The sequence below is a fragment of the Nothobranchius furzeri genome, chromosome 15, assembly GCF_043380555.1.
Source record: "Nothobranchius furzeri strain GRZ-AD chromosome 15, NfurGRZ-RIMD1, whole genome shotgun sequence".
NCBI classification, from domain to species: domain Eukaryota; kingdom Metazoa; phylum Chordata; class Actinopteri; order Cyprinodontiformes; family Nothobranchiidae; genus Nothobranchius; species Nothobranchius furzeri.
In genome coordinates, this window is record NC_091755.1 from 59,574,985 (window position 1) to 59,588,812 (window position 13,828).

At 41.5% G+C, this 13,828-nt stretch overlaps 1 protein-coding gene across 2 annotated transcripts in view; it reads left to right on the plus strand.

Moving 5' to 3' along the window:
* The window catches only part of slc2a4rg (SLC2A4 regulator), a 40,745-nt gene extending 27,805 nt beyond the window's left edge, over positions 1–12,940 (plus strand). Inside the window, exons 4-9 of one of the 2 annotated variants that reach the window (XM_015968087.3) lie at positions 477–715; positions 2,467–2,567; positions 3,702–3,975; positions 4,373–4,513; positions 6,193–6,320; positions 7,798–12,940. In XM_015968087.3, coding sequence (XP_015823573.1) covers positions 477–715; positions 2,467–2,567; positions 3,702–3,975; positions 4,373–4,513; positions 6,193–6,320; positions 7,798–7,909 — 995 coding nt within the window. In that variant the 3' untranslated portion in view covers positions 7,910–12,940. The remainder of the gene's footprint in view (positions 1–476; positions 716–2,466; positions 2,568–3,701; positions 3,976–4,372; positions 4,514–6,192; positions 6,321–7,797) is intronic. The other variant, XM_015968088.3, reaches the window with a different exon arrangement.
* The last annotated feature ends 888 nt before the right edge of the window (positions 12,941–13,828 follow it).

The following is a 13,828-nucleotide window of genomic DNA, read 5'->3' on the forward strand; positions in this document are numbered from 1 at the left end:
CTATAAATCTTCATTTACGAACAGAAACCCCTAAAATATTATTTGTAATTTTCTTTGATCGCCTACATTCCTGTATGGGAGACAGCCACTACTCTATGTGTATCTGCTACAAACTTCTCGTGTGGGTTCTTCCATCATGGCACGCTCAGGGCTGACTCCAGTCGCTTGGTGTGTCAGCATACCGAGGAGTTTTGAGCGGCTCCAGCGTCTGAAGATCTCATCCAGCGGTGTGGAGACACATCCAGGGGCAGAGCCATGGGCGGCAGAGGGGCCAAACAGAAAGGAGATACCAGCACATGTCTGGACAGTAAAGCTTAATCAGAGTAATGGGGACACTGGTTCATCAGACTAGCGGTTGTGGTTCAGATGTTTGCTGTCATATGGCTTTTCTTTTCTTCAAAACAGGATTTTACTTTTACATCATTTTTCTGCAGTTTTAAAATTCACCAGAACAAAAGTTGTTGTTTTGTTATCAGTTCCAGAACCAGCCAGCAAAACCTGGAAAGAGGTGCTGTCTGCCAGTTACAGCAGTTCGACCAGTGGCAACTGGAGCTGGGATGCCAGTGACCAGTCGGTGCCCTCCACACCGTCCCCTCCACTTTCCAACGATGCCAACAAGAACTTCCTGCTCTCGTCCCACAGTGATGATGTCAGTGAGGATGTCACAGAGGGCACACACTTCATGTTTGAGGACCCCATACCCCGGAAGCGGAAGGTAACGATAAATAATGATAGTAATCTTCTTTAACATCAATATATCTACCATTTCCTGACTAGATAGACATCATAAGTCAAATTCAGAGCAAGAGATCAAAGCAAACTAATAGCTTTCTATTTTTCTTTTAAAACTTAGAGGGGAGTTACTTTAGCAAACATTCAGAAAATGTGAGGACTCTTCACTTTAATGGCTTCTAACATAAAGCCTGTCACTCTGTGTTTGTGTTAATGATGGATTAGCTCTGCTCTTTCACTTCTTTTCTTCACATTTCTGTTCAGCAGAGACGGTTCAGATTGCTGCAGTGTTTTCACTGTTAATAAGCCTTCCATCCGGCGGTGGGTTCTTCAGGAAAAGAGGTGGGATGGTCTAGCAAGAAGAAAAGAAAGGATTGAGATGGGGAGGGGTGAAGGAGGGGTTAGAAGGATACGCTGAAGTAAAGACAGTTGGAGTTTGAAAAGGAGAGTTGATGCTCAAGGCAAACTCAGGAGGAGAAGCTGATCTCTGTTCCCTCCAACTTCAAAGCAACAGATGACAGTTCATTTATGGTAGTCTTCCTGTTGTAACGCAGCATCCATCCATGTGTGTGTGTGTGTGTGTGTGTGTGTGTGTGTGTGTGTGTGTGTGTGTGTGTGTGTGTGTGTGTGTGTGTGTGTGTGTGTGTGTGTGTGTGTGTGTGTGTGTGTGTGTGCGCTGTAAAATAAGCGTATCTGTCTATAGATAAAGGCCAGGGCATCAGGAGGGATGGTGCTATGGGGGAAAAATATCAACAGTTTGTCTAAATGGGGGTAAAAAACTGATGGATTCAGATGATCACACAACACAGACGTACGTTAGTAACCCCAGCATGCAAGAAGACCAGGTATGGGTGAAAGACAACAAGTCACTTCTACGAGATAAATCAGAGCTCACCATCACATTAAAAAGTGTGGTGTGAGTGCACGGCTGAATGATAAACGTGTTGCAGAAGTGCAATGCTAGTGTGGACTGTTTATGTTAAATGAAAGACTACAGCCCTGCTTCATATGACTGTAGGATTAGTAGCAGCATTCATTGAAAACATATTTTGTTACTTGTCATCCTGAAGCTCTCCTGCTCTTTGTTTATTTTTTCTTGCTTTTTGCTTTTTTCTTCATGGACTGTTGGAGGGCAATGACAGTACACACCCACTGGCTTTCATTAGCGGAGATGCAGGTCCTGGCCTGCTCAAGGGATACCAGCCTGACATGTGGGGAAAAAAAGACAATGAAATGAAATGAAACCCCCGTTTGCTTATGAATCAAGCGTGCTTATTCTGTTTATGTTAAATGAGATTTAAGGAGGACTGGGATGTGGTTCAAGGTCTCTTCAATTGGAGAAAGGCCCTGAATCATGAATCCTCAGCTGTTATCCTGCTAGATCTGTTTATCTCACAGCGATGGTGAAGGGGCGGGCCTAAAATAGCGCGTTCATTAACTCGGTCTTTTATGCTAGTTTTATTATTGTGTCCCTCCTACTCATTTTACTGTCTTTGTCCTCTCTCTTTAATGTATCTTAAATCGTCTCACATCAGCTTCTCTTTTTAAAGGCTCACTGATTAATGAGGAGCTCTTGTTCGCCGTGTCACTCAGTTGATCAGCGAAGAGTCATACAGAAGACTATGATTGATGCTTTGATTCTTTCAAACATCTAACAGCGTATTCTGTTAATCATCTACCGTTTTTCCGATGTTATAGTCCCCCGTGCCTCATCTTTTTCTTGTTTTGTTCCAGAACTCCATGAAGGTGATGTTCAAATGCTTGTGGAAGAACTGTGAAAAGGTCCTCAGCACGTCCTCAGGGATCCAGCGACATATCCGCACCGTCCACCTGGGGTGGGTTGTTCTCATCACACCAACCCTAATGCAGTCGGGTCTCAGTGTGACTAACTCCTTGTCTATGACTGCAAAGCTCCTACTTTAGTTTTTTAGTTATTCAGCTTTTTCATTTCTTTGTGTCTTTCCTCTCTGCCCTAGCTGTGTATCTTGCACCTCACTAAATTCCTACACACACCCACACACATGTGCACCACCACCAGGCAGTAATACGATCGTTATGAGTCACACTAATGATCTTCATAATGGCACTAGTAGAAAAAAGGCTTTTCTGTCTTGTGTTTAATTGTCTTCATTACACAATAATTTTTGCTGACCTTTTCCTTCTTGCACAGAAAAGACGACGATCAAACGCTGACACTAAACTACTAATACGTACAATTAAAACAACTGCAGCAAATTAGATATCAACATCCTGGATGCATCAAACACCTTTTACCTTCCGAGGAACATCGTCTTGCTGATGTTGCTGTGTCGCCGTCTCAGTGGTTTCAGTAGAGACGTCGCTGAGCGTCAGGCTTTGCACACCAGGAATTGGCTACAAATCCAAACAGGAATTGTCAGACTAATTTGAGATCAGAAGGTGTCATTAAATATTCCTGTTGAAAGAATAGCCATTGTTCTGTAAACCTGAACTTAAGTCAAGCATCATAGGAAAGTTTAAGTATTCAAATGTCAGTCCACCAAGTCAGAAAATGTGCAGCACGTGTGTGTTTGATAACGTTTAATGACATCTATTGTTTAGAAGACAATGCAGCTGAGGCTCTTTGTGATTTATGTTGCTGCTCCTTCTATCTGGTGATTGGAAAAAGAGACGTTGCCTGTCCCCGGATTAATTTGGTGATAACCTCAGGGCCCAGGTTAAAGGTTTTTCTTATCTCATGTTGGAGGAGAGGATCCTCATAGACTTCTACTGCCCCCTGCTGTCAGAGGATCCCACATTTTCCTCTTTTTTTCCCTCCTCACAAACTAGAATTAGTGACGTTCACAATGAGGCACTGACTTCACATTGTGCTGTCTTGTTCAGATCATTACTTCTCAACACTGTGAGTTTTAAATGATCATGTTATACCAAAAACTTGTTTTTAGGTCAGGAATGTAATCGTTAAAGCTGTGGCCTCGTTCCTCCTGCAGGCGGAACACAGAATCCGACTACAGCGATGGAGAGGAGGATTTTTACTACTCAGAGATCGAAGTCAACGTGGACAGCCTAACGGAGGGCCTGTCGAGCCTCACGCCTACCTCCCCCACGACGGCCGGTCCCCCGCCCATTTTCCCTCCGCTGCTGAGCGAAGTCTCCTGCTCCGAGCATACCGCCGTGAACGGTTGCCAGAGCCACACTTCCTCACTGCTCAGTCAGTCGGCTCCATCCACACTCTGTCACATCCGCACTGACCACGCCTACCAGGTAAACCACTCACGGCGTGAAACCCAAATTAACACACAGGTTACATCTCGCTGCAGTGCCATTTTTTCTTTTGTATAAAACTCAGGCAGTTTTGGAGATCAGTGTCAAGAAAAAACAAACATTGTTTAAACAACTTTTTGCTCATTTTGAGCATCGTTCTCTCTTTTTATGCCAAATTCTAGTTATTAAATCAAACTTCACTCTGTCTTTCATATATATTCATTCTGTAGAGAAATCACATTTAAAAAGCACATTCCAAGTTAAAATTTGCTTTCCGTACTAACTGTAAAATCTGTTTCTATTGTATTCCTGTCTGTCACTTCTGCACATTTCCTGTCCCCCTCCTTGTTCTCGCTGTGTCCTCTCCTGGCTGTGTGGGGGGTTGTCCATGTTCCAGGCCACCGCTCCAGTGAGTATCCCAGTGGGGCCTGAGCTGGCTGGGATAAGCAATGGTAATGGGATCGGGCCTGGAACTGGAACTGGGAATGGCATCAGTGTGTCTTGGCAGTCCCCTCCTGTCATTTTTAAAGGCGTCCCGGTGAGTGAGGCTTTGTCTCACGCCTTTTTATTTCAATATTCACTCCTTCCCTGCTGTTTCCACTTGCAGCTTTTTGAGGGTTTTTTTGCAACACTTTTTCATCTTAGCTTTTTTAAACGCCTAAGAAGATGCCAGGTTTCTTCCTTTAGTGCATTTTAAAATTACATGTGTCTGAAAACAGTACAGGACAAGAAAGGGTGAGTTCGGTTTGATTGTTCTGTGGAGCAATACATGTCTGAAAAATAAGTTTTATAAAGGGAAAAACAGAAGTATAAACTTCTAGTTAGAAGTTAGAAACAACTTTGCATTTGCTAACAAACTAAAATCTTCGATAGCTAATAATCTTCAATTATTGGATTGTAATAACACATTACATGTCTTCAGGCACAAAAATGTTAAATGATTTACAAAAATGTCAATAATGGGGACAAATATTTACACACACACACACACACACACACACACACACACACACACACACACACACACACACACGCACACACTTACTCAGGCAGAATTTTATTTATTTTCATTAGAGGTGAGAATTTAACACATTAATTATGATTAATTAATTTAAAAGCCCAAAGTGGGGGATGGAAAATTATAGCATCAACATTTCAAATATCTCCCAGACCATATAATCCTTTTTTACGTGCTCTAAACACAACTAAAACTACAATTACATTAATCATGACAGATTGCTCTTCATGAAGAATAGAAAGATAGAATAAAAATCTACTCTTTTACTGTTGTGTTTTGTAGTTGGTAGAATGCTGGTTGGCATTAATCTTGTAATGTCATCAGAACTTCTCCTGAACTCCAGACTACACCTCCATATATATATTAGCTGTGCTCTGCTGCCACCTAGTGTTCAGTTCAGTACACAACATTTACAATACTCTATGCCAATGGTTATCTTTATACTGAGATCAAAGTAATCAAATAGTAGACCTTGTGGTTACAGAGATATGCTCTGTAGAGTTTGGGTATGTCATCTGTGCCTCACTAACTTATTTTTAATTTAAAATATTGGTTGGGTGCAAATTGTCTTGAACTAATAAAATGTGATTAATCAAGATTAATTATTTACAAAGCCTCTGATTAATTAGATTATTTAAATTTAGTTTTGTCTGTAATTTTTATACAATTCTCACTTTATTGATAATTGTAGATGGTAAAAAGTTGTGCTTGTTATATTTTTTTTTTTACTCTAGCACAGAGGCGTGTCTACAATCCAAACTGCAGGAATGAGTGTTGGATGTGACTTGTGTATCTGGGATCACGTGTCCCAGTTGAAAGAGCTTCTAGAAGCTTCACAGTCCACTGATCCTTAAGATGAAGTCATAACTACGAAAAGAAAAGAAACAGACGTCTCAGGAGAGAATGATCAGACATGAAACTGAGCCTGAAAATAAATTAAAATAAATATATATTTTTTTAACATTAGGCCTTTGACTTTGCTTCAATTTATTTAGTTTACTGAGATAATTATTTATAATAAATTAGATTTCTACAATAGTTCTTTTCATGTTGTGTTGTTATCATTGTCCTTGCTTTACGTAATAACGAGCTGTGTGAAGTAATTAACTATTTCTTTCTGCTCAGGTGTATTCCAGTAGACCAGATGCTGTGAGGTCTTTTTTCAGTATAATAATGTGTCATGTTTAATGGTTTTTCAGGGCCCTGTGTCTCATGTTCGCACTGTCAGCATCGGGGAAAAACGGCAGCCAGCAGCTGGCACACACACCACAGCTAACAAGAACCATGCTGTAATAACATCGGTCCCTAAACCAGCACCAGGAGCCAGGTGTGTGTGTGTACTGTGTTTCTCATCCAGTTAGCGTTAGTAAACATGTCTTGATTAAGTGAAGAACGTCTTTGACGAGATTGTTTATATCCTGCTTCTCAGCAGCTAGAAACCCTTACCCTAGAACCATCTATGAAGAGCTGTAAGTTAAAGTTCTATTAGTCGTCACCACACACTGGTGAAATTAATCTCCGCATCTGACCCATCCCTGCGGGGAGCGGTGAGCTGCAGCTATAGCCATGCTCAGGAACTATTTGGTGGTTTGGTGCAGGTTCTAGCCCAGCTCAGTCTGTCGCTGTCATGTCCTTGGGCCACCTTGCCTGCTGGTGGTGGTCAGAGGGACCGGTGGAGCTCGGCAGCCTCGCCTCTGTCAGTGCGCCCCAGGACAGCTGTGGCTACGTCATAGCTCATCCCCACCAGCGTGTGAATGGGTGAATGACTGATTGTGTTGTAAAGCACCTTGGGGGGTTCCAGGACTCTAGAAGGTGCTAAATCAAATACAGGCCATTTACCATTTAACCCCCCAATCCAACCCCTTAAAGCTGAGTGTCAAGCAGGGAGGAATTGGCTCCCATTGTTAAAGTCTTGGGTATGACTCGACCAGGATTGGAACCCTGATCTTCCGGTCCCAGGGCGGATATTCTACCACTCGTCCACTGAGTAAAGTTACTTAGAATTACAGGTAGAAGTAATATTACTGAACACATCACTCGTGTTCTTAGAGCTCTACACTGGTTACCAGTTAACCACAGAATAGATTTCAAAGTGCTCCTACTAGTTTATAAATCACTCAATGGCCTGGGACCAAAATACATGCCAGATCTCATTCCTGTATATAGACCCAATAGGGCTCTGAGATCCTTAGGTAACAATCAGCTAGTAGAACCTCTTAAAACACTTAAAACCCTCATGTGCTCATCAGCCTTTGAATGGATTGTTTCTTATGCTGCATCGTCTCCACTGTCAGCAGTGATGCAATTGCTCAACCTTAATTCTGTCTTTTCCTTGTAGCTCTAAATTATAATTTTATCTGTGTTTATTTTTGATTTGTGTTCTGTTTATTGTTGTGCCATTTCATGCTTATTGTAAAGCACATAGAATTGCCCCTGTGTTTGAAATGTGCTATATAAATAAAACTGCCTTGCCTTGCCTAAATAATAATGGATCAGATTTATATAGCTCTCTTCTAGGCACCCAACGTGCTTTCCATTATTCACACATTCACACACTGCTGGTGATGGTAAGACACGATGTAGACACAGCTGCCCTGTGGTGGTCTGACAGGCAAGACTGCCATTTGCACCATCAGCCCTTCTGACCACCACCACAGTCAAGTCAGGTGAAGTCTCTTGTCCAGAACACAACAGCGGAGTTCACATCCACATGATGGCTGTGTTTATTTATTTATTTTGTTTATTTGTTCATGCGAGTCTCTGGATGTCTGTGTCCTAACACTGTCACATCTCCTGTTTCCAAGGAAACCCCGCGGGGATGCTAAGAAGTGCCGAAAGGTGTACGGCATGGAGAAAAGAGACATGTGGTGCACAGCCTGTCGTTGGAAAAAAGCCTGTCAGAGATTCACCGACTAATCCAACCCGCCTTCCCTTGGTCTGTGAGACGAGCTCCTCGGAGCGACAGCGAAGTGGAACTCCTCCTCCGAGGAAAACAAGGGCAAAGTTCTCTGCTTCTTCTGGGCCAGCAGGTGGAAGGGAGGAGGGGTGGTGGCTTTATTTCTTTTTTGTTGTTATTTCCAAACACAATGAGGGTATCAGAACTGGTGTATAGAGACGAAAAGGAAGAAAACTATTCAGGTCTGGAGACTTTTTTCTAAGACTGAGACATTTTCATCTACATAAAAAAAAGATAACGTCTGATTCTTTTATTTTTCTTGCTTGCGATCAAGGCAGCGATTGAAGACTACAGATCAGCATTTTGATATAATCTCTTGTTCTTCATTGTAAGAGCATCATGTAAGCTACTTTTTGTGTGGTGAGTCGAGACGCTTTGTGGGGCTTCAACGGTTAAAATCAGATGTGCTCGGGAAACAAAACCTCACATTGTGTCTGTTTGAGGGACTTTACAACATTTACCAAATAGAAAAAAAAACGTTTTGGTGTACTCTGACACCAGCGTGTCCTTCAGTCTAACTGGATTTAGACTGTAACACATTTTTATCAGAAACGCCTGCCAGAGTTGCTTCAGATCCACAAAACTGCACTAAACCAGTCAGAACAAGTGGTACAAAGAGTTTTTCTTGGATGTTCCAAAAATATTTTCAAGAGATGTACAGTTTATAAAATATATGAATGTCCCAATAACATCATCCTTATTCTTATTATTAAAGGCTTTCCCCCTACAGATAAGCATCATTGTACTCCAAGGAAGCAGTGAGAGTGGAGATAATAGTTTATACTCAGCAACAAGTTGCTGTACAGACTTGCTTTGTGCAATCAGAGGAATGACAACATTCCATATTGTCTTTTTTCCTTTGGAGGCTGTCGTCGGGTTATGAGCCGAAGCAGAAGAGTTCCGATTTCTTTTCCCCGATTGTTTAATACAATACGTGAATTGAAACGGACCTTTGACATTGTGGCTCAACAGCCTGACCGATAATAAACACGTATGAAATCAACCCGTATAGTTTTTTAAAAGGAGAAGCTGCTTCGCCGTCTTTGGAGGATTCACATTTACTTTTGTAAATACCAACCTTACAGGGCCCAAGGCTGACTCGTGTTTTTATCCTTCAGCAAATCAATCAGCTTCACATGAAGCGTAGCAAGGATTGAACTTGTTTTACCAAACAGAGTCTTACTTTCTAGAATGGGACTGTTTTTTTACAAAGGCCATAAAAAGCGGCCAAAGTTTACAAGATGTATAAAAACTATAGGTGGTAGATTTTAGATACCCTTCTATGGGTAATGTACCCCCCTTTTTTAGTAATATTGGCTGTGCTTGTTATTTGTAAAATACAGGGCAAAGACATAGTAAATTTATAATATTTAAACGCTGTTCCCTCTTTAAAATGATCATTCTCCATCTGTATGTGTCTTAAGTGAAAAGCACTTATAATTGGCGCAATGACACGGACGGACAAACAGACAAAAGTTAGTTGTTTAGAAATCCCCGGAGCAGTTTTTCAGTTTTAGTTTCCCTGTTTAGTATTTTTTAGATGTTATTCTCAGACTCAGTTTTTAACTAAAAACTTGTAAAGAAACACTTTTTGTCTTATCCAATCACCCGCTTCATGAAAACTTCAAGTAAAGTTATTTATTCCTCTTGTTAGCCTCAAAGGGCTTTAATATCGGCACAAAAAAGACCCCCCCCCCCCCACTCTCAGAGCCTTTGATTCACACATGGGGGTTAAAAAAAGGAATAATCTGGATTTCCTTTTGTAATTTCCAGAGATGCAGTCATGACAATAGATGTATATTTTTTGAAGAACTTCATACTTGTGCTGTGTATCAGCAGCTTTTTTCTCACAGATTCTGCTGCATGTCTCCTCTCTTAAGTGCTCCTGACACCCACCTGACCCGATCTCAGTGGCAGCATACGCCGGAGCGTTTGTACTTCCCCGCATGACAGTACATCTTGACTGACTCCAGACTTCTGTCACCACACATGCACCTGTGTCGTTTTCCCAGCATCACCCAGTCACAGGTCTACGTGCGTTGGCTGATGCCTAGGTGACCAGTTGTCACTTCTTGATGCAGAAAGTCAGTGGATGGAAACAAAACATGTTAGGCGACAGAATCGTTGGGATGGAATGAGCTTTTATTCCAGAGGTGTTCCAGATAAGATAGGTCAGCTGGCCTCTTCCTGTCAGAGACTTCACCAAATTCACCAAGTGCCAATAAACGTTAAGCTTAATGGAGAAAGGTATACTGACTATATATAATTGCACTACGCTGCACTGCGCAAAAAGACATGTTTTTGTACATGGATATTTTATATTTACAAATTTCTACGTGAAAGGGTGTTCTATTTCTGGGGGGTGGGGGGTACGGTCACAGGCTGATGGGGTGTCAGGGACAGGGGTCCAGAACCTCTGGGGTTCCCCATCATTGTCGCGTGATCTTAACTGCTAATGTCTTGCTCTTTGTGTCAGACGTACTAATCGCAGTGGTGCTGACTGTTTTGGGCGCGCGGTACTGGAAGTGGTACTCAGCAGTAGTCCGTCACTTTGCTTTCCCCTTGGATGAGTGCCAAGGACTGAAAGCCGTGCCAGCCTTGTCGCAGCAGTGGGAAAACACCGGTTTCAGTACGTAGCCACAAGTTATCACGATAACAGAAGATGCTTTAAAGTGTTGTTTTTTTTTGTTTTTGTCTTTCCAGAGTATTCACACTTTTCAAACACACACTTCTGTAAAGGCCCAACTTTGTGCTTCCTTCACTTAAAAAGGCTCCTGCTTCTTGACATGTTCTGCTGAGCTGAGGCAGTACATTTATACAAACGGTTATTAGTGCTGGTTAACACTTTTAATTCTACTACCTTTGGTTTGGTGGCTGGCTGAGTGTTAAGCCACCCACTAGGTCTCTCCATTCTCACCAGCAGGGGCTAAGGCAGTGCTTCCCAACCTGGGGTCCATGACCCCCCCCCCCCCCCCCCAAAAAAAAAAGGTTGCAGGAGGTCCCCACAATTTAGTGTGTGCTGAGGTTGTGAGGTTATCAAGATTATATTTGTAAAAATAACATTCATAAAATCTAGATAGCACACCCAATAGTACAATCAAAACTCGTGTATGAGGCATAACTCTGTGTCTGGATACAGTTTGCAATTATTCACTTTTAATTGTGTGCGTGCGGGTCGGAGTTAAGGTTAGGGGGCCCTGGCTTGTCTTGGACACAGGAAAGGGGTTCCTTGTGAAAAAAGGTTGGGAACCACTGGTCTAAGGTATGGCCTGGCACAGAGTAGGACCCAGTTAAAGCTTCTTCTTGAGTTGGATCCTCAGGTTCTGTTCTCGTTAGATTTTTACCTGTAAGTTAAAGGATGGAGATGACTGCTAACTATCAGTGGGTGTGTAGTGGACACGGTGTGCCGCTATGATTTAGGCTTTGTGGATTCAGGACTTTCTTGTACATAATGCAGGATTAAGAGGTCTGTGAGGCTTTTACACGTATTGTTGTTTTGTTTGTAACTCTGTTATATAAAAAGGAAACTTTCTCTTTTTTTTTTTACAATATTGTTGCTCAAATATATTTTCGTTCTTTTTTAAAGGCTATTGAGAAGCTATAGCGAACTGATTCAGTGTATGTTGTAGCGTAGAGGCAAAGGGGCGAAAAAAAGACAACTTGTTGAATGTAAAATTTATTGAAAAAATCTTTTTGTTTATATTTTTTGTAGTTGCTGGCTAATCTGTAATGGTCGGGCCCGTTGAGAAACTGTAGAGCATCTTTATTTGGCATCTGATTTCTTAGCACCCACAGACAGCTGTCGCCACACTGTTGATTCGTACAGAATAACACAACCATGCAGTATTACAGAATAACACAACCATGCAGTATTGCTTTACTATCTTTGTGCAATGACAATATACAGCAGAACAAGAACGTTGTTGCTTTTGAGTGACATCTGGGCTACTTCGCTCCCATTGTTCGTGTTCAACCCTGCCAAATGCTCTGAGTGTGTGTAGTACTTTGCCTTGGATGCTGTTTGTGACTGTGACCGTTGGTCACCTTGGAACTTGTTAGCTAGTGGGAACCCATTTCCCTGCCCTGCACATTCCAACAGACAGCATGCAGTTTAGGGTCTTTTGCTCGTCTCCCTTCCTCCGATCAACGCGTTAGCCGTTTCCGTGTTTTTGTGTGATCCAACTTCACTGTGGTTCCACCCAAGCCTTTACCCAGTATATTAAGCTAAACTAAACCCTTGAAATGTGCGCAAAAACTTTCTTTTTTCTTCGAACATGCTGCTTTCTTGAATGTTAGTTTTCATCTGTGTGCGAAACAGCATCAGCAGTGAGCAAACACAAACCTCCTTCAGAACGAATGGTTTTGCATTGCAATGGCAGCTCTACACCTCTGCTCCTGTGCTTGTAATGTCCGCCCAGGTGTTTACCCTCGCTGTCACGTCCCAGCTTCGGTGACCATTTTCTGTACTCTTGTGTTTTCACTGAGGCTCAAACCAACCTCTTGTTTTTATTTTTCTCCCTAAGACTGATTGATTGAGTTTGAACATGTTTGCATGTCTAGCGTTGCTTGTTCTTTTCTCTTTTCTTTTTAAATTCTCATTTTCTGCGTGTTAGGAGATACAACACTGAAGGTTTTTATCTGTTAGATTTCCTCTCTGTCCAAAAAACTCTAGGGTGATGTAAATTGTTTCCCACTTGACAGAGCAGCCGGACTACTCCCTGTGCTTGGTGGGGTCTGGTGGGAAACATAACATCAGGACTGGAGTCTGCACTGGAAGCCAAGATTTCTCCCGTTTGTGGGCTCACATAGCTTCTGTTCTTTGTTAGTGGGCCCACACACACGGAGGAAGCACTTTCTGAGCAGTGGTGCACTCAAGGAGTATTTGTGCGAATGTCAAGCCTTTTGAAAAGATAGGTGACCATGTATGATGCTTATAATGTGATTTATGTGATGTAATGTGAGTAAAAAAAATAAACCTGAGTGAAAAAATATCAGATATTACATTTCTAATTGACTAGATTCCTTACTCCTTCACATTTTTTTATAAGTATGCTTTCTCTTGACTAGGCTTTTGCACCACCTAGTGGACAATAAGAGACACGACAGATCAGGAATAAATCAAGGCACGCATTAGTCACAACTTTACAGCAGCAATTTCAAAATTTATTGAGACTGATTGGATTTTGCAAATAATAGTCAAGCTAATTCTTCCACCAAACATGAACTCAGAAAGAGGCTTGGACAACTTGCAGGCTGGACCCAACATCAAAACAGAAGGCTCATGGTTGACTGTAAAAGTGTTTTCTGATCAAAAGAAAAACAAACTGCTCAAGAGCACTTAAAGCGGTCCAAAACAAAACGGGTGTAAAAATGGGACTTTTTTTTATATATTTCGCACATTTTGTTACAAACACAGGATTAAGATAGTAATCATTATAAAGTCAGTATCATAGTCAACATATTCCCAATGAAAATAAACAAACCTCAAGCTTCAAGTGCGACTTTTTACAAATCAAAGACTCTCTGAAACTTGAAAGAGTAAATAAATAATATATAATAGTAATATAAATTCATATATATGAAGGTGTACACACATCACTCTTAGTAGAACAAAAATCGAAAGTAAAAAGCGCCAATTTTTTTCTATTTTTAAATATAGTAATAATATACCCATATTTATGGCTTCATGACTTTCACATGTGAATCAAGCTATACAAGCTAAATGAGGATTGCAGTTTGTACAAGTCTAAAGAATACCCATAATCATCTGCAGTAGAGCGAACAGTTCCAGTTTTGCATTGTGTGGAAACGAGACCGTTGTGTGCAGATGCCGAAGATGTCGCTTTGGTATGACAAAATGATCACAGGCATGCAGTTAA